The 27,179-nt window shown below is 42.7% G+C and overlaps 1 protein-coding gene across 2 annotated transcripts in view; it reads left to right on the top strand.

Moving 5' to 3' along the window:
- The first annotated feature begins 78 nt into the window (after positions 1-78).
- Positions 79-27,179, top strand: part of cnnm2b (cyclin and CBS domain divalent metal cation transport mediator 2b) — a 34,242-nt gene continuing 7,141 nt past the window's right edge. The window contains exons 1-6 of one of the 2 annotated variants that reach the window (XM_037471260.2): positions 79-2,401; positions 20,730-20,873; positions 22,021-22,158; positions 23,762-23,931; positions 25,041-25,134; positions 26,168-26,230. In XM_037471260.2, coding sequence (XP_037327157.1) covers positions 910-2,401; positions 20,730-20,873; positions 22,021-22,158; positions 23,762-23,931; positions 25,041-25,134; positions 26,168-26,230 — 2,101 coding nt within the window. In that variant the 5' untranslated portion in view covers positions 79-909. The remainder of the gene's footprint in view (positions 2,402-20,729; positions 20,874-22,020; positions 22,159-23,761; positions 23,932-25,040; positions 25,135-26,167; positions 26,231-27,179) is intronic. The other variant, XM_037471261.2, reaches the window with a different exon arrangement.

Genomic DNA, 27,179 nt, shown 5'->3' on the forward strand with positions numbered 1-27,179 from the left:
AATACAATGATACATTTTTTTAAAGTTTAAAGTAGAACTTGTTTCAACTGCCTATGAATTACATCCACATTAAGGCACGTATCTTTGATGGAAAGTCACAAGGTGAAAATGCTTTACTTGTATTCTAATGTTGATTTTAATAATACCATGTTGTCAAGTAAACACCCATGACAGTCTTAATATACATGTAACATAAAGTAACATTTATTTCTGCATATTTTAATAAGATAAGAATCCTTTATTCCTCCCATGGCAGTGAAATTCACAGGATTACAGTGGCAAAGGTTAAAGTGCAAACATAGACATAGTACAAGAAACAAGTTGAAAAACTATTATCACAAATAAGTAGTGATAAACATTTAAAATATTCCACAATAACAGAAAATATTACACATACAGATAGAACTAGTATAGTTGTTTTTGCACATAGTGGTTATATTGCACAGGTTTGAGGTGTTTTATGGTGTTCATTGCACTATATTGTGCAGTATCTCATGTTACTGAGTCCATCTTTATTGATGTGTAAATTGTAATCGAGTACAGTCATGTGATCCGCTGTACTACGATGTACGTTTAAAAAGTCAGTCGGCGCTTCTCCACAGTCTTTAACATGAGGTTCACTTGTTTTGGAATTTGATTCGCCAAGGAGGCTGCGCACGCCCCGCCCCCGGGCCCGGAGCCCCTACCGATTGGCCGCTGCTGTCGCCCGTCTCGGGGACATCGGGGGAGGCACGAGTTGGCCCATAAGCCTGCGCTGGCGAGTCGTCACTGTCGGACACGTAGTGGGAACGAGCAGGTCCCGATGCGCAAGTCACGGCAACCCTCGGCGGAGATGAAGGCGGACTCCGACTGGCTCTGATTTTTAAAAGCCCTTTTCATTCAGGACGTTGGTTGCCAACGGTTATCGATATGGCAGGGCCGTTAACCCAAGCACCCACCGCTGCAAAAATGGCGTCACTTAACCGGGTCCGAGCTTTGGCGATGCTTTTCTTAACTGTCACCGGCTGTTGTGTCACCCCGACAAGTGGCAAGGAAGGGTCTGAGGAGACCGTCATCATAGGGCTGCGACTGGAGGAGACGGACGACATTTCCTTCATGGATAAGGGCTACCTGCGGGTGAGTGAGCGCTCTCGGGTGAAATTGAGGGTGTACGGGCACAACATCAACAACGAGACCTGGTCCAAAATTTCTTTCACGGAACACGAGCGCAGTCGGACGCTGGGGATCCTTGACAGCTCCTCGGGGGATAACCAGAGCCAAGAGGACCCGTCCGGCTCGCATCCCTGTGGCATTAGGACCTCGGATATAATCATATTGCCTAACATCATCGTGAGTCGAAAGACCTCCGGGGTGGTTGAGATCGAGGTCAAGCCGCTGCGGAAGACCGAGAGGAGTAAAGAGTATTATCTGTGCATCGCCACCGCGACCGCCACGGCGGCCGTGCCCGGGATGTACGACCCGTGGACGGAGAACACCTGGATCTACCACGACGGAGACGACACCAAAGTGATAGTGGTGGAGGAGAAAAAGTTTCTGCTGCCCTTCTGGCTCCAGGTCATCTTCATCTCCATGTTGCTGTGCCTGTCGGGCATGTTCAGCGGGTTGAACCTGGGGCTCATGGCCCTGGACCCCATGGAGCTCCAGATAGTTCAGAACTGCGGCACGGAAAAGGAGAAGAATTACGCCAAAAAAATCGAGCCGGTCAGGAGCCAAGGGAATTACTTGCTTTGCTCGCTTCTGCTCGGGAACGTGCTGGTGAACACCACGCTGACCATCCTGCTGGATGATATCGCCGGTTCGGGGCTGATCGCCGTGGTCATGTCCACCATTGGAATAGTCATTTTTGGAGAAATCGTGCCACAGGCCATCTGCTCCAGGCACGGCCTCGCTGTGGGCGCCAACACCATATTCCTCACCAAGTTCTTCATGCTGCTCACCTTCCCCGCCTCCTACCCGGTGAGCAAGCTGCTCGACTACCTTCTGGGACAGGAGATAGGGACCGTGTACAATCGGGAGAAGCTCCTGGAGATGCTGCGCGTCACAGACCCTTACAACGACCTGGTGAAGGAGGAGCTGAACATCATCCAGGGCGCGCTGGAGCTCAGGACTAAGACCGTGGAGGACGTCATGACACCTCTGAGAGATTGCTTCATGATCCCCGGGGACGGTACCCTGGACTTTAACACCATGTCCGAGATCATGAAGAGCGGCTATACGCGCATCCCCGTCTTCGAGGGCGAGAGGTCCAACATAGTGGACCTGCTCTTCGTCAAGGACCTGGCGTTTGTGGACCCGGACGATTGCACACCTCTCAAAACCATCACAAAGTTTTACAGCCACCCCTTACATTTTGTGTTCAATGACACCAAGTTGGACGCGATGCTGGAGGAGTTTAAAAAAGGTGAGACAACTAGATAGAGTGGACTTATTTCTATTTATTTATATAAGACTTTTTTTAAATCTCATTATTCTGCTGCCAAAGTAAGAGGTCCACCTCCTCAACCTTGACTCTCAGGTGGCCACGGTCATTGCGCAAGATGGTTTGCCTTTCACCTGTCCACCCTTTGCATTTGTGAGGGTAGACAGGTGAATTACTTCAGGTAGGTATTGAATATGTGTCATGCTCTGTCCGTCAAAAGTCACGTTGTGGGGACACGTGCAAGTGAATCTTGAATGTTCAAAAACCTCTTCAGGAATAAAGTCCCCTTCGATCACACATGAACATTCCAGGACAAACAGAGAGAAAAAGAGGGTTGTTTGGGACCTTTCTTAGATCACCTGTCCCACCAAGCTCTGAAGCAGCCGCCATCAGTAGTGAGGAGGGCCACCTGAGGAGCTGTTGTTATCTTTCTTTATCGCTTCCATTCTGTGTTAATGTTCACACGGTTTCTTTCTCTCTCTCACTCTCTCTTATGCTTTCCTCCTCGTACCTTCTCTTCACATTTGGCCCTTTTGCTCTTTCCTCTCTTTCTCCCCCCTTGCCTCTCTCTCTCTCATTTGTGAATGCATTAGGACATGTGGGAATGGTGCAACGGCAGTGCTAAGGTTATCAGGTGGGGGCATCTTGTTTGAGAACCTGCTTGAATCCCTTTTCACCTCTATGGCGATAACTCCTTTTGTCCAGCCCTGGAATGCCGTCGTGTGGATAATGAATAACAGCCTCTAACACCCTCGAGCCCCCCCCGTGTGTTGTGTGTGTGTAAAATTTGTATGCGCATGGCATTTGAGAGCGTTGTTTACCTCACCCGTGGTGTACCTGGCGTTTGGAATAGCGCTCCTCCTCACAGTACGTGTAGATCAGATGCCAGTCCGCTATCTCCAGGCCCAGTGATGCTCACTGGGAACTAATCAGGGACTCGCAGGCACACCTGTAGACCAAATGATTGTTCAATACCTAAAATACAGGGGGAAATCATGAGTGATGCGTTGCGTTGCTCTAGGAGGATTAATTGGGAGGAAAACAGAGCAAATCATTAAGCTCCATTACCAGAAATTATGTTCAGTTCTCCATTACATAATTAACTCGTTTTTTTTTGGGGGGGGGGGGTAGTGTTGGTTTTCATCACATTGACTATACAGTATTAAGCAGCACGTTCCCTTTCACTGTATTTATCTTCTTTCAGTCGAAGAAAGTTGAACATAAATATGAGATGATACACATTGTGGTACACGATTACAGTAACATCATCACGAGATATGATCCTTGATCCTTGCGTATATCTCACTTTTTACACGGGACTGTAAAGATCTGATGGCTGACATGCTGTTTTTTAAGTGATATGGCTGCTCTTGACTTGTGAGTCAGATACGAAAATAAAGAAATCAAAAGTCACTTAGCGACATTAAATAGAACTATAAATATGATACAATTTAGCGCCTACAGGAGCAGGGGATTTGGAGCAGTGGGATCTGTTGTTGTTGTTGCAGAAATAGCTGTGCTGATGCAGAATCACATTTAACCAGTGGTTCATAGTTTGCTTTGAACACACTTTGTGATCCAATTATCATTGTTGGTATTAAGTATCAATTATGATGGAATATTAATATTGCAGTTTAAATGCATTATTCGTAAAGGAGCTGTTACAATACACATTGCAGTAATAATATCAAATTAACACTAAGTACTTAATCCAGTGGAGCGAGTAACGTAGTATGGAGTAATATATTTAAAAAAAGGTATTTTGATTTTTAGCATATCAGTTTTTGTCCAAGTCATTTGTCTACGATACCTGTTGAACAACAGCCTGCATTTTGGATCTGCTCTGTTGCTTTTTACTTGGGTCCGTTTGGATTCGGGAACTGCTGATTGTTGTATGTGTGCATCATGTTGGCACAAGCAGTTCATGCAGGTCCAGTCTGGCCGCAGAGTGCTTCTGCGGCTGGCGCTGAGCCAGGGGGAACTCGCCATCCGGCTCTGATGGAAGTCATAAGCAACTGTGGTAGGGAGGGCTGCGGGGGGGGTCAAAGGTTCTCGTCAATCCGGCTCTGGTCGCAGCGCACACTGTTCAAAGTGCTTTGTATCGTAAGTCATTGTTAATTAATATGATGCAGCTGCACAGTCGCCTGAAGTCTGTAGCAAAAAGGAAGGGAGAAAGACAAAAAAACTCATTAGAGTGAATGAGCATTTGGTATAAACCTCCTTGTGTACTTGTCGTCTAGTTTTTCTTTATTGTGTTGGATTTGTTGCTGAATTCCCTCAACAATGTCTTGGTGGTGAAAATAAAGTGCCGGTCTCAACTGTGGCGTCATTATGATTTTCCCGGCTTGAACCCCGGACCTTAAGGTCAGAGGTGACGGCGAGATTCATTCAGGAGCTGTTTAATCGAGGCGGACACCACTCTGGAAACTTGTGACCTTTTCATTAATTGCCCTCCTTCTGCAACAATTACTGTCATCCAGGGGCTGCTTGTCAAGCTGCAGGTTTACCGGTTAATGAGTGGGTCAACGAGGGCCGCTAGGGGGTTGAACCAAGCAGTTGAGTCAGAAGCAGGAATTTAAATGCCCTTCTGACTTTTTTTCATTCCTTAAAGTGAAAATGACTCACTCACACATGCAGTGTAACCAGCCCTGTGAGATAAGGAAGGTATCTAGTCTGGATGTTTGAGAGGGCTCACATCGGGTTGTGTGTGTTTTCTGCCCCTGGGGGAGGCAGGCCACTTGCCTAACTTGGTGTCAAAGTCGATGTAGTTACCCTGCTTATTCCTTTTGAAGCTATCCGTTGAAGTTTTTCATAGCTAATGTGTTATAGTCCAGGGTATACATGCTCCACTGTTGGAGGGTAAGGTCCCCGGTGTAATAGAGCCTACATGAGGCCTGGCACGTCTTAAACTAGTTCCCTCCTGCAATATAGGCCAATCTATGCTTAATTCAGATTCAGCAGCCTTCATGGTCTCTTTTCTCACTGCTTTGTCTTAAAGTGAAACTCCTTTCTCTGTCGACCTTGATGAAATACCAGCAGACTTTTCGCTGTGGTATTTCCTGGATGTTTGTGCAAAGCATATCACGGCAAATGTCTAGAAACGGTGTGTTTTTGCTAATGCTTCACGAAGTGCTCAGATTAAATGGCATTATGTTGGTAAGAAATCTTAATGTTTCCTGATGAGGGACACCCCTCTGAACTCAGCAAGACTCCTGCCAGCCGCTCAACTAATTACCTCAAATCAAAGGTAGCCTGCATTTCACAGTACTTTGTGCTACTGGAGGAAGCATTTGCTCTCTTTTATGGAATGTCATTTTGCAAACGGCATAGATAACAAACGTTGCTAATTATCTTCATATTGAGCGTCATTTAAGTGTTTGACTACTTCTAATGCAACCCATTTGGCGAATCACTTTTAGAGAGTAGGAAAAAACTGCTGTGGTAGAAACCTGTTGCATGGTAACTTTTCCACAGTTCCACCTGGTGTTTTGCATCATTTAGTCCATTATCCTACAAATCATGAATACTACAGCCTCTTTTTTCCAAAAGCACAGTTTTAAAGTGACTTGAAACCTTTTGGAAGTATTTTAGGTGATCCCTAACAGTTAAAGGGTCTTTACTTTTAGTTAGCAAACAGTTTCCTATTTAGTCGAGTCACTCTTTATACATACGTCAGACGTGTAGCAACGTTAGGATTCAGGTAGTCTTTTATTTCTGTGTCATTAAGTCATTAATCAATCTTTCTACTGAACTCCTTTGTCTTACACCATGAGGAAATATCTTGCTCTCAGTACGGCAGAATGTTCAACAAGTGCTCACCAGCGACGCGTTTGATGTTGGGCCCTAGCGCCTGATGTGCTTCGCTGCACGGCCATGGAGATTTTCCAAAGCAAACCTGAACAAACGAATCAGCACCCCACAACAACAGAATTTCCACAAAGAATTTGTGGGATGAAATGTTTGCTTTGATGGATTTTGGTGATTGGAGATTTGAGTCTTGTTGAATAGAAACTAGTGGTTTGCAGGCGGTAAATAAAGCTTCATTGTTGTAGTAGGTTGATGCTGTGTAAAGTTAATGTTGTTGAAGCCATTAATGCATCAGGAGCACAGGATGCTCTTGTTGACATTGGAGGTAATGCTCAATATAGGAATTTCACGCAATGTGCTTTTCTCATTTGTTCCAAATGAGGATTTTGATATAAAAATAAGCGACTTGATGATTAACTTTAGGTGATTTAGATGTTGTCTGGATTGAACTCTAGAGTTTGTTGTGTTAGAAACTGGCTTTTGAATTGGCCTACATTCTTCAGATTCTGGTACAACATGAAGTAGGCTTTTAAGACCCGATTAGTACAACCGTTGAGTGTGAATCCAGGCGCAGTGCATTCCCAAAGCCTGTCTGATCTGGCATTATGACTTTTACTTAATGTATATTTTCTCCTGGGCACCCCACATACTACGCATTGAACACAAAGACAACACAGGTTTTCTTTTTAGCGGGCCGTGTCCCCATGTGATGCTACCCGGGCCGCACGACTCCGCTTTAGTTGTTTGCGCCAACAACGGTGTGAAAGTCAGCCTGCTATATTTGGCATGAGTTGGAAAATGCTTAAACCCACAATCTCTGCAAGTTGGCAAACCTGTGTGCAATCGACAAAAGGTGCAATAGAAAATCCAACGTGCTACTGCCCTAGTTGCATTGAAGATGACATGTTCTGAAACCTCACTTTGAAGAGCAAATTGCATGAACTTCTTTCATGGAAGACGTTTGATCCAAACCTTTGTAATCTGGCCTCGTCGGCTCTGTAAGGCACAATGGGTTGCTTCTGAGCGTCAACTGAAATATAGCCAGTTAAGAATAAGTCCGGTATTATACCCAAAACGTGATTCTTCACAGGCACTTATTGCAGCATGTAAACTGGTCTTTCTGTATTTCTACAGTCTCTTTGGTTTGGGTATCTCTCCACAGAAATCCTGACGGTGTAAAGTATTATCTGCGCACAGATTTCTTTTCAGCATAGTTGCATATGTTGCCTCATATCTTTTCTTCTTAATAACTTCACCACTCGACCGTTTAGCAGCTACGGTAGTTTCTCGTGGCCTCTGTGATGATTTCTGAAGAGCGGCTTTGGTACTTTTTTGTTGCCAAGGATCTGTAGTCATGCACTACTGAGGGAAATGTGTTATTACGCAATTGAGAATGCAACCACCCCACGTTCCTTTTTAATAAGCAGTTTCCCAAATCAGAGATCACACACAGATTATCTAGACCGTAGAATGTTAGGAGTATTACCCTAACAGCAGAGTACTGCATATGTGTGTAAAGGAACAGGTTTCTGCTTCTATTCAAATGATCACACTATAGATTTCTTCTTTGGTTATGGGATCCCAAGCTTTGTGAGACCTGGTGGATGTCCACAGTAGTGATTAAATGGTTCAAGGCACTCCTCATTCAATTCAATGGCAGACCTCATAACAGGAAATACAATTACGAATACAATAAAAGATTAATTCAAGACGTTACAAACATCTGAAACTCTTTCCAGAAGTAAAAATTCTCTTGATAATGTGTCATCATAAGAGGAATACTTAAAGAGGGTCATTTTGCATTCAGTGGCAGATCTTGTCTCGCTAAAGGACATAAAATTGAGATTAATTTAAAAAAAATGAAAAGTCTTTAGTGAAATCCAATTCTTTCTGTGTCTTTTGAGAAGAGTAATCGACATGTTGTTTTGACTGCTGTTATGTCGTTAAGATTTTATCATAGTAATTTGGGTGTTGTGCATTCTGTCATTCTTGTGAAATGAAGGGAAATTGCTGCTATTAGTGCTGTTGTCTGATGATGATGATTAGGAGGAGGAGAAGAAAGATGCTAATGATGATGATCACTGTGCTGTGGTGAGGGCTGAAATCTGCAAATTTGTAAGGCTGCCTCTGAATATCATGTTCCCCTCGGTAACAGTTGGGGAAGTAACTCAGATGTGGCGGTTCGGTGCAATAATGAAACAGAGAGGTTGTGATTCTCTATGAGAGACATCCATTTGGATTCACTGGTTTCTCTTTGACACCTTCAAGTCCTCTGATGGGAACCAAAGGCGCTTGCTATCAAACACTGTGGCCCTCAGCTACGTACATTTGCAAACGTGTTACCAGCACAACGGCCGACACGCAGAAAGCCCTCCCTAGGATACTTCAGCTCACATTGTATTTACAAAACATACAGTTCATCAGGTAATCAGCGCCTTTCTCCGCCCACTACACCCGCACATTGCGAGCGCACTTGAATGGGCTTAAATTAAAATTCAGTGTCTACGAAGTTGATGTGTTATTTAGCCATTAGTGGTGTGGAAATGTATTAACTGTGCGCTGTAGCAAAGCGTGACGTACTTGTCCTCACAGTGATATTCCCGCTGCTGTTGCTACGTCTGTTTGAAATAATCCTGATGCCACTAATTGTAATGTAGTGAAGAGTTTAAATAACTGCTGGAATGGAGTATGAACGCTGAGTCGGAGATTCAATGTCATCTTTGATTTCCTCCGGTAACTGTAATATCGCATGGCTGCTTAATCTGGAACGCGTAATGACTTCATGTTCAATGAAAGCGTGTGATTGTTGTGGTTAAAAAAAACTTTTCAGCTCATGTCCTTGGCCAAAGTCGCCGTCCGGCTCATATTACTGCTGCCATTTCACCAGCAGGCATATGGAGGAAACCCGCATTCTGGTTTACACACGCTTCTAAAAGGCGCAGACGTTTTCGACAGAGGCGCGTTCTCATGGGCGTTTTCTGGCCATGCCGCCGGATACATATTTAGGCGCACACTACGCATCCCCTCCCGTCTCTTTATGGGGAAACTCCCACTTCCCCCTTGACCCTCTCGTGGATGCAGCCCAATTTGCCATTTTCATTTCATTTTCAGTGCGGCTTGTTTGAACTTACCTTTGCTTTTGTGCCCACTTTTTGGGCACAAAAGCGTTATTACTTGAGGCCCTGTATCTTGTTCAGTCTACAGTCAATATTCTATTTAATCTTTTTTTGATGTCTTTCTTTAGTTTCTCCTCCCTCAGACTAGCAAGGAAAAATGAGGCCCTTTCAGGCTGTGCCTCAGAGAGGGGCAGAAGCCCTCCAGCTTGGTCAGCCTAGTAACCAGGCTCTGCGCAGCACACTCAGGGAAGCAGAGACACTTGCTTGTGCAGCGAGCAGTCCCATCCCCCTCCTCCCACATTCCCTCTCTCCCACTTCTCTCCATATTGTCCTCTTGCCCATTTCCCTCAGTGTTATAAATTACAAACGACACAGACCTCCAGGCCCAAAGCCCTGCCATGGACGCCTTCCAAGCTGCACTTTTTGGAGAGCCAAGAGGCTGGCTTCATTGATAACACCGGGCACACTGTCCGTCTCTCCATTTACTTGCAGGGGGAAAAGCCCAAGACGGGCCCTTCTCAGGCCCGAAAAGACACCAGCGCTTTTTCGAATCAGCTGATGGAGCCTACTTCTTCTCAGACTTCAGCAGTGTGTCCTACTAGCTGGCCTTATAAGACACACGGTAAATAAAACGAAAGGAAGATTGATCATCAGCATAGTCTTAGGATTTCATTACCAAGTGAAGTTCATGGTTTTAAAGAAAACCAATCACATCAGTTTGGAGGACATTTGGACAGTCCTCACACCACTGTTGTTTTGTGTCCTGCCTAACAATTGATTAAAAGTTAAATCCACCGTAAGCTCCAATTCATAACCATCTCTAGACTAAACACATACATACCATAACAGATTTAATTTGATAGATTTACCCCCCATTTTTTTAGAGTATAACTGGTCATTTCATTAATTTTTTTGATTGCATGTAACCGGTTACACGTAAATCATGGCCCAGGGTCTAGGTAAAAAATGAAATTAAAAAAACTCCCACAGACACATGGGCTTCTTTTCTAATCCAATTTAGATGTTTTGCATGATGTGACACGGGTGAAGAATTTATATGGTTAGTTTGAACGGGGAAACAGTAGATTGAATCCACTCCAGTCCGATAGAAATCAGATGTGCAGCTTGAAGCATTTGGAGGCCAACCAGTTCTCTTAGTGAGCCTGCCTTTTTTTCCCTCCCCAGAGTCTCCCAACAAGCGGTAAGGGGGCAAACCACTAGTAGAGCCCCACTATGGTCCGCAGACCCTTGCCACTGCTCCAGCTGACCCTCCACACCCAAATCCAGCCTTAAAACCTCTAGCGCACCCACAGCTGACCCTCCTGCTTGAATTATTATTCCTGTCCTGTTGGAAACCAGTGCAGATGGTGATTGAACCGGGCTCATTTGTGGGAGCTGTGTTTAGTCAGTATTAGTAAATCTTGATGTCCTGATTCCTTGCTTCAGGGGACAGTGTTCATAGTTCTCGTCTTTATTCTTCAAAATGGTGTGATGTTCTATTTCAGGGTGGATTTGTCCTTTGCAGATTCGAGCTGTAACCACGTGTTTTGCGTTCTTTCCACTGTGGTGGTACTTGAACTAACACAAACATTGACAGGCTTTATTATCTTATTATTAATGATTACTGTGAGGTTAATATTTGTATCATTCTTCACAACTCTTTAACACTGAGATGTAACTATTTACTTAACACTAAATTTTAGCATGTTAATATATCATTAACATGTCCTTCAAACTGATGTCATTAAAGGTGAGAGCTGAAACCTTCTTCAATCGTATGGGAGCCTGGGAGCTTTTAACCAAAAGTTTATTTCCACCATATTCATTTAAAAACATCATCATGTTTTTCTCAACCTGATTATTCAGGAAGCTAGATATGTAATTAGAACAACATGGGATGCAGGATGTTCTTGCATGGTTCCTGTTTTCTTCAATAACCCACATTCTCAAAGCCTATTGCACAAAGCACAGGAGCTGTTTTATTGAGTACTTAGCTCATTCTAGCTTTAAGGATTTTAACTTGGCTAATTGTTTTTATTGAGGTATTAATTATGAGTTTTAAAGCTTCAAGTACTTGCTGCCAATAATCCGTGTACAAAACGGTACTCATTGCACCTAAAAGACGCATCACAACATTGCAAGTTAAACGTGTCAGCAATTTATTACATATTCATGAACTATCACAGTCAACTGGCTCCTAAAAGTACAATAAATGGTGACAAGCAGTATATTTAAACAGCTCACACACACACACACACACCCACCCACCCACACACACACAGAGGCGGGGTTTGAACAGCCGACACTGTCAACGATTCGCTCAAATGATCATCGGCTTACTGCACTCAGCATTTCCTCCTTCTAATAAACGGTATGAGTATGAACAGGGTTGTGTTGTTTTCAGCTTGAAACATGTGTCATGTATAACATGCTAACAGCTTGAGGTTAAAGTCACGTGAGAGCAGCAGTTAAAATGTCTTTAGCCACCGAAATGTGATTGTGTATTTCCAAAAAAAAACAGAATAGTGGATCGAGTATAATTGTTGGAGGGCTTAAGATTAAATCCCTCAAATTAGATTTGATTGCTGAAAAGCGGACGAGGCTTAGGGAATGTGGCACGATGCAGAGCTGCAGCCAACTGTTTGCCTCGACCTGCACATCAGGAGGGGGGAGGAACTCCGACCTGAACCACGCTCGTTGATAGCCGAGGTCAGCTGGTAACTTTTATTTCACCTGTGTTTTTATGAAAACGGTTCAACGTTCAACGGAAAATGATTTTTTTCCTATCCCTGTGCGAGACTTATGTATCCTTTCCTGCACGCTGCCCACTGTTACCACAAGTGGAATTTACTGCTTGTTAGGTTATTTTTTAACCAGGGTTCCAGGTGTCTTGATTGCCCTAACCCTCATGTCGTCCCAGTGCAGCTCCCCTCCCCGATTGTGCCCACCTGTGTCTCGTACACTCACCCTCCCCTTGAGCACTTAAGTGGTGTTGTGACTCTGTGTTTGTTGTCAGTTGGACTTTACCGTTAGTGAAGCGTGCCAGTGTGCCAGCGCCCTTTACTCTGGGCCAGATAGATATTTAGTTATTTTGATTAAGTATACAACCTGAATATGTTTTTGGATTCTGTCTCTCTCTTTTACTACACCTTTTGTAATACTTTTCAAAAACATGTCGCCTGAGTCGTGCATCTTAGTCTGCGCGTTGCTATCCTCCTTTCAAATAAACCCTGAATTACATTTTTACAATTTCAGTTGCTGGTTTTAGTGGTTGAAAATGTTTATCTGTAACAGTAGTAGAATCTAAAGTAGCTAACATTAGTGACCTGAAGCGACTTGTCGTACCAAGTAAAGTCGAAGCAGTAAACTTGTGCCTAATGACTGATTCTAGGTCTGAAACGATTACGTACAACAATTGTTACACTTTGTATTTATTTTATCATTATAAATAAAAATTGTAATGTTTTTAGAATTCCAACTATGTTCAAAAGTTCAATGTTGGTTGTTTTAAAAAGATTAGATAAGAAGGCTGTTTAATATCTTAATAATGCAACACAGAAACCCAGCCCAGTGTTGCCTGTTTCCTGTGAAAGCAGTTAGCAGCATCCAAAAGTCCTGAAGAAAGACGCCAGGTCAGCAACACTGAAACCCCTTCCCTTCAGGTCTCCCACCAGAGCCACTCCCACCAAATGATTGTTCGGAATGTCAACAAACATGGCTATTGTTAGTGCTCACAGCTGTCATAGCTAGCAGCTGGTGGAAGACTTTAGTGATCAGCGATGTAACCTGGCAGGTACATAGACAGGCAGTTAGGAAGTAGGTAGGTAGACAGGTAGGTAGGTAGAAAGGTATGTACAGGTGAAACTCGAAAAATTAGAATATTGTGCAAAAGCTCATTACTTTCAGTAATTCAACTTAAAAGGTGAAACTATTATATTAGTGTATATATACTATATTATATTATATAGCCATAATCATCAAAACTATATCAACTAAAGGCTTGAAATATCTCACTTTGCATGTAATGAGTCTATATAATATATTAGTTTCACCTTTTAATTTGAATTACTGAAAGTAATGAGCTTTTGCACGATATTCTAGTTTCACCTGTAGGTAAGGTAGGTAGGCAGGTAGGTAGGCAGGCAGACAGGTAGGTAGGTAGGCTGGTAGGTAAGAAAGGTAGACAGCCAGGAGACCTGAATCATCAATCATAGATTCAGGAACTGGGAAATGATTACACTGGTTAATAAGAGTTGTGCGACAGGCACAGACAACGGAGCATTGTATTCATTAATTGCTGTCAAAATGTTATGAGAATAAGAACAAAAATATGAAAAAATGTTTTTCAAGTAGCTTAATAGCCCTATCTTTAGTTGAAAGTTCAACAAACATTCTTTACTTTTTGTCGAGGGTGTTCCTGTTGCTTTGAATAAGTCACTGTCAAGGAAAGTATGCTAACATTGTGTAGAAAGATACTAGGTACCATGTGAGCAGGCAGACTTGTATTTTTAACCCTGACCAAGTGAATGTATCTGGAATCTAAAGGAATACTAGTGATGCAACATACTGATTGCAGCACACTGACTGGTTTAAGCTCCGTCAAACCAAAGTTGCCCTGGTTTATGAAACAACTTAGTTTTGCCTACTAAAGGAAAACCTTCTAATGGACAGAATTGTACTTTCATGCATTTTGCTACTTTAATACACCCCTCAGTTGGGTGATGTGCTCACCATTCAGCAGTTGCAACACTCGCATAACAAAGCAGCACCTGACCACAGGCCCATTCATTTATCCCTACTGGTTTCCCATTGATGCCTCTCCTTATGACTGAGGCCCAAAGGAATCTCCACCCAGGGGACCTTTCAACAACAAACGCAGCCAGCTACGACAGCAAGCTGCTTCTCTGAATGAACAACAATGTCATTCCAGAAGTGTGCGTGTGTGCGGCTGTACTGTAAGTGTGTGTGCATGTAGTGAAACACCACTGGCTAGTAGCAGCAGAGTGATCTCGTGACCAAGGCCTCTCAATGACGGCTAGGAGCCGTGAGCAGACTAGACGTCTCTGCGTCGCCTTGATAGGCCGACGAGCCGAAGCCTCGGTGACTGAACACAAGTGTCTCAGTGCAAGCACCGGACTTCACAAACTCCACCACTCGACTGCTCCCCTCCACCCGCCGCTACGAGCACATCACCCCGGTCCTACGTAACCTCCACTGGCTCCCGGTCAGATACAGGATAGACTTTAAAATATTACTGGCCACCTGAAAAGGCCTAAACAACCTGGGCTCTACCTACCTTTCAGACCTCCATCCCCAACCCGTTGCCTCAGGTCCGCCAACATTAACACCCTAAAGACCATCGGGACCAAGCGTCGGACCTGGGGCAACAGGGCCTTCCCAGCCGCTGCACCTTTTTTTCATCAGTTCTTGCTAAGCTATCTTTAATGTTCCTGCTCTGAGGGATTCAAGTTAACCACTAAGAGAGGAGCTTCCATGGGTGTACGCAAAGAAGGGTTTCACTAGTGCGCTGCCTAAATGAGTACTTGAAGGACTCATGTAAGTAAAGATTAGCCTTTTGGCCTTTTCTTTTGTAGTGTTTTGTATTGACAGGTGACAATTTCAACAAAATTGTCACCTCTCCCATCCTAGTGAATGACTGACCATGGTTCATTTGTTCCCTTATTTACATTTCTATCTGTTTTTATCTATAATACTTGGAGACAAGGAAACAAAGACACAAACATACAGACACATTCCACTAATGTCTCCAGATAATACAGGCCAATGTTGTTATCTTATTGAATGTGTATTCAGACTAAATGTTTATGCAAATGAAAAAGCTTTAAAAAGTCAAAATGTCAACCGCATCAGGCTAACGTTTTTTCCCCGTGTCAATGGAAAAATGGGTCAAAATGGGTGGAAACTTTCTCGAGAGGTAGATTTAGAAGAAAGACGGTCCAATGGGTTCCCATCACCCTAACATTGCACTATATTTGTCAGTGGTCAAATATTTGGAAAAATAGGGGGAGAGCAGGACAGGGAGGGGGGCAATGATGAGTGTCCACAACAGATACTGACCCCTCATACTCCCACCCAATCTCTCCAAGCCGTACGTGCCTATTTATAGGGGAAATTGTGCTATGGAAAAAATATGACAAAGCTGCATTCCATAAATAAGCTGGGAATGGTGGAAAAGAGCACACGGCTCGGTCTCTGTAGGCCAGAGTGGAGGTTCTCAGGCTTTGCTTTGGGTTACGGAAGAATGGATAGCTGGTCGGATGAATTCAAAATGATCATTAATCACCTTTTAGTGGAATTATATTTGGAATAAATGCTTTTTCAAAATATAACGATACATTAGTACATTGTCAAAATGTATAATAACAAACATTGAATTTTGCACTAAATCTCTTAATTACATGAGAAATTACATTTCAAGTATTCAATCTGCACATACAATACAAAATCATGTGGTTGTTTCTTACTAATTATGAAATGTATTGACTCAAAAGAAGGTCAAAATGCTAAAGATAATGTGATACATCATTCAACTAATCCCTATGAAAACACTGCTGATTCACTGGAGTATTGTCCACAGTATTTACTGCAATGGTTACAGACACTGGCACCCTGGTGTTTTTATGTTGTTTTATACTTCTTTTGATTCCCTGGTTGTTATTTCTTTGGATTAACTGCTTGGCATATATTAAATCCACCCGTGTGCTCCTCTACCCCTGAGTTAGCAGGGCTGTAGCCATCAATGGCAGAGGTCATGTTATTTGTGTTTTTTTCCTCTTGGAATTAAGGGACCTGAAATCTTTTTTTTTAATTTAAAGTTTTGCAAATTAGTCATAATTGCAGCTCGCCTCCAAATATTTTTTTTTTCATTCAGTCCCAAGAGGATGGTGAGAGTTATTGTGGGGTGCCATCAGTCATTTCTAAAATCCTGACCATCCTGGGTAGAGATTTTCATCAGTGCGTTGTTGCAACTTTCTGCCCCTGACTTTATCCTTCATCCACACCCTCTGGTACCCAAAGTCATCTGCAGCTTTGTTGTTAGGGGAAACAAAATAATCCCCTGTATCTTTGTGTCTTAACTTCACCCAACTACAAATGTAAATGGAAACTACCATTTAATGGCACAACTATTGTTCCTATAAATGTTTTAGAAAAGCATTTCATGGATGAAATTGAAAGTGAATTGACCCCTGACCCTGATGTGTGCAGTGTGCCTGTGTGCTGGACTACCCAGCATGCATTCAGCCTCAGCCCAGCTAGACAGCCCCAGATGTCAGGCAGCAATGGCTTAGGACTGCAGACGACTGGTCCGCTCTCCCTGTGGCCCGCTGCCAAGTTCCAGGCTCCAGAGGGTCCAGAGGGTCAGCCTCCCTACTCTGCCTCACAAAACCCACTGCCATAACAGCAGCTAAGGAGCTATGAATACACAGTCATTGTCTCGTAATATATTTATGGAAGACAGGAGCTGCATTTTATTTCTGTCGCTTGCGTGGTATTTTGTCTTTGTGGGAAACTAGAAAGTATGCATTCCTCTAGTGGAATTGCTAGACGGACGGATTTTGAGTGAAGCCACTGTGCAAAATACATGTGTGCGTGTTAGGGGTGTCAAATGATTAAAAATTTTAATCAAATTAATCAGAATTTTCAGTGAATTAATCATGATTAATCACACCTGAATCCTAACCATTTTTTCTTTCTGAAATGCATACTAAAGATAAATAACAGGACACAGATACATAATTATCATTATTATTATCATAATTATTATTTTTTACATAAATATATGTTATTGATATTTGATTTTTTAATTCATTCCAGAAAATAATCAAATCAATGTTATTTGATAAGTTACAGACTGATTTCCCTGCATGGCTCTAGAAGGGTCTCGAGCCTCTGCAGTTTATCCCACTCTGCTGCGAGTTTGTGCTCCTGCGATGACCAGACATGACCAGACATGTCAACCCTCCCGATGTTTCAAAGCCCCCCCCGAAAATCTCCCGGACCGACCTTTCTCCCGATTTCCACCCGAACAACAATATTGCTGCACCACCCGTCACTGGGCGCGCCGTTTCAGACCGAACAATAATAAAGGTTACACCTTGAAGTCGAGCGCGGCGATTAGAACGACTGGCGCTGCAAAGAAATCCGCTACCACCCCCATTTCAGTGTGAAATATTCCCATACCTGGGAGGATTTAGATCGCATTGGTTTCTCTTCCTCCGCATGTTTCAGAACAGCGCTGCTCTTGCTCTGCTGGGCGGAGCTTTTCTTCTTCTCTGTTCTGCTGCGCGAGAACGGGGGGGGGGGGGGGGGGGGGGGAGCGGGTCTCTGGCGCAAACAACTTGCTGAACCTGACGGCCTGACATATGCCTGCAGGTGGCAGTAATGTGTTGTATAGGATGAAGTGCATTCCCTAGAAGAAGAGGTTCTTTCCGGACCTGAATAATTTGTCACACTGCGCATGCGTGAAATGCGTCAAAAAAATTGACGTAATTAACAACAAACAGCTAATTAACGCCGTTAACGCGCTATTTTTGACAGCCCTAGTGCGTGTGCAACAATGACGGAGACAGAAATAGACTTTAGATAGAATCAAGCTTTAGACCCCTTGAAACTAGCATAATTTTAGAAGGCTGTGGTGCTAAAAGGCCAGTTGATTAAGCTGATTTAAACTTTTATCAGACTTTATAAAAGTCACGACCAACAAAGGCGACTTCAAATGTATCGAATGCAATTGTTTAATCCAGGCATCCTCCTTGAAAAGGGCTTTGGCTGATGTCTGTACTTATTCTCAATAAGTAATATATTAAGTAATATACAATAGCACTTATACTGCATTCATTTATATCGGCCTGTTAGGTCACCATTGTAATCCAATATCCAAAATATTTTAGAATTAAAAATCAGTGACACAATTTATGCTGAAGGGGCCATTAATAGACAAAAAAGTAAGAATGAAAATCTTAAAAAAATCTGGGATCTATCATTGTCCTTAGAAAGGTTTTACTAATCAATTAAGTCAATTTTCTGAATAATCACAAATTATGCTTTAATGCTCGAGGAAACGTTAGGGGATCAAACATTGAGCATTGGGTAGACTTTAGGATTCATCATCAAGTAGCCATTGATGTCTGCATTGATGCACCAAATGTATCTGCAGACGATGAGGATATATTTCACTCTTACGGAATTTTACCTGCTGGTGGAGCTGGAGGAAACCCAGAGGCATCACCAAAGTTCAGGCCTAGTAGGTCAGTTAGTAGGCTCCATCCTCTGAGCACCATAAATCACTTTGCTGTCTTAGCGTTAGAGTATATTCAATCATATACTACATCCCACCAGAAGATATCATGATTGAATCATCACGATGCTCACTCTTTGTGGAGCATTCGTAAGAGATGTATTGAAATAGCTTTTGATTTCAGGTTTGTAATATTGTTCGACTACTTTTTATTGTACAGTACAGTTACGTTGTCATTTTGTACAATTGGTAATTTCTTGAAGAGTAAACATTGTTTTTATTGTTTCAGTATCGTTGGAATATTGATATAGCGGTTTCTCTTTAACACTAAATATTCAGTAGGTATATTTTATAAACACTGAATGTTGATGTTTAATCCTGATCTGGCTCAACATCAATTTACCGGATTTCTTATGAGCTTTCAACTGCCTTTCACAGTATTTGCTCATTTCAACTGACCTAGGTTTGAGATTTCTGTCAAGTGATAAAAGGTGTGTGTATAGAGGGGGAGATCAGGTACAGATAGTCTATTCGTATATGAACAAGGATGAAAGCTCTGGAGAAAGCTTGTAAATCAACCTTGTTTTAAAATGATTTAATCAAACTGTTCTTCCTTCTGTTTCTCATACCAATAGTTAATTTTATTAAAATACCCTTATTTGCTTTCTTGTAGAGTTATATGAGAAGCTGGATGCGACTGTCATGGAACCTACATTTGGAAGCTGTGTTTATGCGGAAGCCATTAAAGAGAAGCAAGTGTGCATTGATCTGTTTCCCTGTACTCTGCTTCGCATTGCCTTTCCCTCTCCGGGGAGTTTAGAGTAGTTGCTTGCTCAAGGACTTGTGAGGCCCCATTGCTTTAGCCCACTGAGGCTCCATTTGTGTTTTAAAACCCAACCTTCAGTCATAATGCAGCATGCCAAAGATGCCATTGACATCTTAAGTGAAATTCTTTGAAAATAACCCCTGGATGAATCCCGCTGTTTGCCGTCTCCTTGTCATGGTAGATTTTGGTTGTTTAAATTATTAATGCCCCTCTCTAGCTGAAGCTGAAGCCTGACTATGTGTTTCTTGAAAGCATCAATCCTGCATCTAACGCTCACGACGTTCTCACACGGAGGCTCTGCACACTGCATGCTGGTTGGCTGTCGCAATAAAACACTCTTTGTGGTCGGCCCTCAGTCCTCGCGGCCCGGGCTCGCCTGCACCAGAGCAGGCGAAATGAGCTGAAACAGCGTGTTAGCACTGACTCAGTCATGTACCTGTGTTCTACAGGAACAAACGCACGTGCATCGCGTGTTCGCGCACTCATGCACCTTGACACACTTGCGTTCACACGCACACGCACAAACACACCAGCGTCCTGCACAAACACACACACACACCGAGGTGTATCTGCATGCAAACGGCCCATTCCGAGACAATCTGATCACACAGCAGAGGCTTCGCCCAGTCTGTTCCTTCGCTTGGTGAGAATACCGCCGGGGCGGAATGGAAACTTCATTTTGCAGGGGCTAATATTAGCCCGGCCTCTGGAAAATTCCTCCTAAATGATCACAAGCTGAGAAAAGGCAGCGAATTTGTTTAGCGTTTTGCTTGACAGTATTCTCTGCATACACGGAAGTTTGTTTCTTTTCTCTTTTTTTTCCTAGTTGGTGCAGCTTGCAGGATCCTGGGAACACAGAGGTAGGGGAAGGGAGGGCTAAAGGCACTCGTATGATGAAATTTAGGCTGTTTGACTGTCAGTCCGTCTTTCTGTTTGAGTTTCCGTTAACATGTTAACTACCATCTTCTTGTTGGCTCCCTGCTCACTTAACTGATTCACTGAGCAGATCGCCCAATGTCACACTGCTCTGTGAGGGACCTGCATTGTTACACTGCTGTATCACACCCTGCAGCCTCAATGTTATGACATTCAAAACACTGTCTGACATCAGTTATTAATATACACAATGTGTAACATATTTATCCTGGATAAGGTGCTCTCTAAGATGTATCAAAGTGGAAATATGTATCTCTGACTACCAGTTTGTTACCTGGTACCGCCATCGATGCCCCACCCTAAATTTGACTCCCTTCATCATTATATGACCATCACTTTATAACCTGTGTTTGTGTGTTTTGCTAGGAAAATCCCACCTGGCCATAGTTCAGAGGGTGAACAATGAGGGCGAGGGAGACCCTTTCTACGAGGTTCTGGGTATTGTCACCCTGGAGGACATTATTGAAGAAATCATCAAGTCAGAGATCCTGGACGAGACTGACTTGTACAGTAGGTTCCCCCTTTCGAAGCACGTACCCCCCTAGACTGTAATGCCCCGAGGCATCTCCAGCCGGTCACAGTCAGAGCAGCAGTCTGCTCAATCTGTTATGAACTGATCCAAGCACAGCAGTTTTTACACTGTGACCAGTTCAACCAACTTAATGTAGGTCTTACTTGGGAAGCAAATGTATCATAACATTTGTAACTTTGGAGGAGCTTTCAAATACACAGGTTAAATAGGTAATTGAAATGTCTACGGTCAAAATAATTTATTAATTCAAATTGATTTTTATTTGAACTGAAGGGGACTAGAAAACTTTAGTGAAACTAAAAAAATGTTGCATGTAAATCTACTTTATTAGAGAATCAAATGGCTACATTTAATGTGAAAGGTCTTGCTCATAGTGTTGAACCCACAGAGAATGTGTCACCTGACCCTGTTGAACACCTGGTCAATACCTCTCTGTCTACAAACTGATACAGAATTATGCAAAAACTGCTGAAAAAGCCAAGACAAGGAAGAGCTGAGAGGAAATTTGGCCTTATCACTTTAGGTGATCCCTTTCACATTACATATAAATAGTTGTTTGTTTACTTGAGAATATTTAACAACTACATTTTGTAATTCTTCAGAACTGCCTTTTGTTTCTCATTCAAGTCATCCATATATTTGCGCTGCGTACCAAAACCTATGATATAAAAGTTATTTTTTTACATTTTGCCCTTGAGAGGAATATGTATGTTTTACACTGACTTTTACACTGACTTTTTTTAACTTAAAATGTTCATCCGTGTCAAACTGAACCTTGTTTTGTGTTTTCAGTGCATTATTACCACTCGACTGGTATCAGTAAAGGCCTGCAGACGTGGACTACGTGCCAATCTATTTGTTGCCCTAATACATATGGCTTTAAGTAATGTTAAGAATGTGCTAAGCTAACAATGTAGCCCCCTATAGCTCTCTTTTATTTCCGAGAAGAACGCCACAGCTACATTTCCGGAAAAAGCAATAAGCTTTGGGTAACTCAAGTTTAGTCACCCTGCGACCCGGGAGGAGTTGCTCACCGTCTGTGGAGTGGTGTGGATCGACCTATTGTTGTTGCACAAACAGTTTTAGTTTGTGTCTTACGCTCTGCTTTTCACCTTCCCCTCTCAGCTGACAACAAGACCAAGAAGAAAATCACCCATCGGGAAAGGAAGCAGGATTTTTCGGCTTTCAAGCCTACCGACAATGAAATGAAGGTTAAAATATCCCCTCAGCTTCTGCTGGCTACCCTGCGTTTCCTAGCAACAGGCAAGTGGGCTGCGTTGCTGCTTGCCTTCCCTCAGTGTGCCCTCACCCCCTCACTGTGGAGAAAGAGTGTGTGTGTGTGTGAGCTGTTTATGTGTGCGTGTGCATCTGCCCATGTGGGTTTTGGATCGAGTGGGTGCATGAAGGAGCGAGTATGTGTGTAGAATGAGTATCTGTTGTTTGTGTGGGTGTGAGGGAATGAGTTGTGTGAGGACTCACAACGAGTGTGTGTCTGTGTGTGTGTGTGTGTGTGTGTGTGTGTGTGTGTGTGTGTGTGTGTGCGTGTTTGTGAAGAGGTGGAAGGCCTCTCGGGAGCGCGGCACGGGACGTCTGTGCAGACTGCGCGCGGATCCCCACAAAACGACTATTTGCTTGCGTGTCATGCACCAAAGGTTACATGTTGAGATCTTAGCTCACAGCTTTAAAAACACCACCCTGTTTGCTTACACACGTTCCTCAGTGACATCACGTCCAACATTTTTGGCCTATGATCGTGGTTCTCACACAAGTCAACATACTTAGCGTAAAATGTGAAATATTTCACCCACTTTCCCTTGGGAAATGGATTTGGGAACAGGCTGCTGAATATCCTGCGACGCTGCTGAAGAAGCAGCAGTTGACCATTTCTCATTGCATTTGGATTTGGTTCAGAACTTTGACCTAGCAGCTAAGCATTGATTAAGTTCCTCTAAAGGCTATTAGGGAGTTTAGTTCCTGGTGGTGGAGCCAGCAGCCAGCTGACATATCACCGCTGCTCAAATGAAGAAGCTGATTGGCTCATTAGGTGGTTAAAGCAGATTATAACCTGGATACCGTATTCAAAGTTATTAATCAATTTCACTCAGGCCAATGTGGGGAGAGAACGATTCTGTACAGCCCAAAATCACAAATATTGTGGTTTTCTCATGTTTTTTTGTTGCTTAGAGGTTTCCTTGTACGAATTTTCCAAGTCAGATTAATTAAGCTATCAAGACATTCAAATTTGCTTGAATTGTTTCAACCTGATAAATGCAATGAAATCATGAGATTTGGGCCTCATTGACATAAACTTGTCACATAAGGCTACTTGCTCAGTTATGTTAGTAATGTGGGACATCAGCAGACAACCCCCCCCCCCCCCCCCATTTTAAGCATTGGAAGACCAGGAACATAACATATATGACTTAGATGAGAGGCGGTCACGTTGACATGCTGCAGAAACTAGACAAGATAAGATTAGCCTGTATAGGATTTAGCAGTTAAAGCCCATGAATTATGCTATTAAGATCAGAAGATAAAAGAGGGAAAATTAACTTCTTTGCTCAACAGGTATCTGGCAATTTGTAAAGTTGATGATATACTAAATAAAATAATTATTTCGTTTATTTCGTTTTTTTCTGTTGAGAGTGTGAGATTGTCATTGAAGAATTCTCCACCAAATCAAGTAAAACTAAAATTTTATTTACAAAAAAGCTATTATGATTGTTCTATGTGTATATAAAATACTGTCACCCAATATATTACTGACTTTTTTCAACACTCAAACATTGGTACTGCTATCAGTTTATTTCACTACACTACACTACACTCCATCTGCTCACGATCTTCTCTCTCTCTGGTCGTGCAGAGGTTGATCCGTTCGCACCGGTGCAAATGTCGGAAAAGATCCTGCTGCGTTTGCTGAAGCACCCGCTCGTCATCCAGGAGCTGAAATACGACGATAAGAACAAGCGGGCGGCAGAGCACTACCTCTTCCACCGGAACAAGCCCGTGGATTATTTCATCCTCATCCTGCAGGTGTGTGGACGCAATGAAGTACAAAGTCCCAAATGTCCAACATCAAAGCCACCGCCCTAGCAAACGTCATTATACATCGCACCAGACACATTCAAGACAGGGACATGCTGTTGTTAGTTCTACAGTACAATGTATTGTTTTCCTTGTTCCCACAGTTTGTCACAGTATAGCCAGAGCACAACAGAGCTGTGCTACAGGTTGTGTTCCCACAGGGGCAACACATCCACCAAAGGTATGCATGGTATGATTGTCCTGCAGGGCAGTTTGGATTTGAGCACACAACAATACCATAGATAAATAGCTCATTGGTGACACACAGGTCTGGCTCACTCGCTGTAGCACTTCAAAATATCAGTACGAAGAAAAGTATGAACTGTAGTGACGCAACAGAAGTGTTGGTTTCATTTAGAAAACAACAGAAATGCACAAAACAAATAGGAAAATATTGATTTCTATTTGCTCGTCTACACCACATTTTATGCCCCTACTTTGCTGTATTTCTTTATTTCCATGTCACACGTTCTTTTCAGATACCTAAAAGAAATGCTGCTGTAGAGTCAAAATGTAGCAGATCAAAACGATTATGTTGGCCTTGGTTGTAAAACTGGTTCTTTGACTGTCCGAATATGTTTCCAGTACTAACATAGCAGAGTTTTCCACTTTGATGTTATGTCTTTAAAAGTTTAAAGTTCAAGGGAAGTTTAAATGAGGTCTAGGTTGGGCAAGTGTGGGGTCACTGCACTTGAGACTGGGTTCAGAGTAGATTGTGAGCTTTTAAACAGAGTATGAATTGTCTTCAGGTAGTAAAAAAGAAAAGAAAGAGGGAGGGTAGGATGAACAAATATATCAGAGCACGAAAACTGGCAGATTTTAAATGTTGTGAAAGTGTAACTGCAAAGCTGTAGCGGAAATCCTCGATAGAAAGGGTTATTAACCCAATCTACCAGTAATGCTCCACACTGAAAATCTGCAATTGAGAATTAATTAGGCAACAAACAAGTTTAATATCAAATGTACAGTGTGAAAGGATGGATAAAAAAGTAACAAAATGAGCATAACATAGTGTATTTGACTCTGTGGTTTGTCCCCTCTGGATCTGTCTGTCACAGGGGAAAGTGGAGGTGGAGGCAGGAAAAGAGGGCATGAAGTTTGAAGCGGGTCCGTTCTCCTTCTATGGGATGATGGCTCTGACAGCATCACCAGGTGAGACATCTGACCAAATGGCTTTGTCCAAATGATCCAATTATCAATTCATTTTTGATTGAACCAAAACAATAAGTCATCTGTCTTTTATAAAGACGGGAACGGTCGTTGGCCCAAATTGAAAAAATCCAAAATGGAGCTTCCTTTCTACTACTGACTGAATTGCGCATGAGTACTAAAATACAGTTTGTTTTTTAAACATAACATGGCAACTTCAGACTGTATTTAGTTGAAACAAAGTTCATTTAAAGCTGCTACTGTTTGTTCTTGTGACCTCATTAAACATGTGAGATATTTACCTCCTTGTGATGAATTTAAAAAAGCTTTGGTGGAGAGGCATTTTTTATATTGATTAAAAAGAAAAGTACCGTTTTGCTATCAGAAGCTGATGTCAACACATAAAAGAAAGTCACAGTCATTGTACAGAGAACAGTTAGCTATTACTTATTGGGTCATATAAAGATGATAATAAAAAAAACTTTTAGAAGCAATATACATCAGATTTGTTGTGTGTCAGCATTCACATTGTCCCTTGGGGTGACCAATCCAGCGAAGTGAAGATCAGTTTAGGACTTTCCTTAATTGGAAGGCTACATTCAACCTGATATTTTTGAACAGTGACCGTACGACTCCAGTGACATCATGATAAAGCGTCAGCTAGTGAGTCCTTTCAGTTCATTCATAAACTACAGTGCTTTTCTCGGCCATTGTCAACTGCTCTGATGCATGTGGTTGGTGAGATCTGAGAGACACCTACTGGTGAGAGAGTACAACAATCTGTTTCATGTGTGCAGTCAGAAATGAAACATACTCTGATGAGAGATGATGTTAATTTACTTTGACTGTATCTGCACAGCAGCAGGTAAACTCCTGCCGTACGTAGTAAAATGGGTAGTTATACCAGTGATGCTGATGCTTCTCTACCAGCTTTTATCCAAGTTCAATATGTTTATTTATGCACTGATTATTTCTCAGCTTTGACAGGCTCTCTTCTTTCTTTTCTTTTTCTTTTGCATCTTTCCTCTCGCCACAGTGCCTCTGTCCCTGTCTCGCACATTTGTGGTCAGTAGGGCTGAATCATTAGCAGGATCTCCAGGTACAGTGGCTTTTTCTGACACGCCCATCCTCACATGTGACACCACATTAGAATAAACCTGTCAACTTAACTGGAAAAAATGTTTTGGCTCACATTGAAATGCTGACCGTTTAATAAAGTCTAATTAAACATGGTTGATGCAGGCCTGAAGCTCTGCTTGTACCTGAATGTGACATGTACTGTATCTGTAAAGGCTTAAAAAAAGAACAAGAACAAGGCAGAGAGGAAAACAGTTTGAGATCAAGACTTCACACCCTCGTCCCCTTGAGCCATTAGTCAAGTGGCTGAATGGTGTTGGAGACTGGAGGCCCCAGAGCGAGCTCAAGCTCCGCCCCGCTCGCCCCTAACCTTTAACCCTGCGACTACATAAACAAGACCTACAGCTACAGCCCCCTGCCGGACACCACTGAGCGTACATACAAAGGCACACACGTGCACATGTGTTCACACGCACAGGCACATGTACGCAGAGAGCGCACAGAGCAGGACAAGCTGCCACGAACACAAACACATCATCTATCCAGAAAGGCTTTTGAACAAATACACTATCCTCCACTCTTTAGCAGTGACCTACATTTCACCTCCAAAACGTGTTTTTTCTTTTATACAGTTGGGCGCCCCGCCGTCCACACGTTTGAGTGGGTTTCTGCGTGTACGTAAATACATTGTGTGTCCTCTTGACTTGGCCCCTGCGGCCCCTAGAAAGTGGAATACTAATCCGAAGAGTTCACATGCCGAGTCTTTGGCCCACTGCGTTCGATCTGCACACACACACGCACACACACACACACAAATACTTGCACACATATTCCGACATGGGATTACATACATTCCAGTAGTAGCATTAGTGTGGGTCAAGCCGTTTCCACTTTATTGTGTGTGATTTTCACTAGGCTTCTTTAAGAAGTGGAAAACATAATCTGGCTTTAATTAAAAAAAGAAAAGAAAA

Source organism: Pungitius pungitius, chromosome 9, assembly GCF_949316345.1.
Source record: "Pungitius pungitius chromosome 9, fPunPun2.1, whole genome shotgun sequence".
Classification (NCBI taxonomy): domain Eukaryota; kingdom Metazoa; phylum Chordata; class Actinopteri; order Perciformes; family Gasterosteidae; genus Pungitius; species Pungitius pungitius.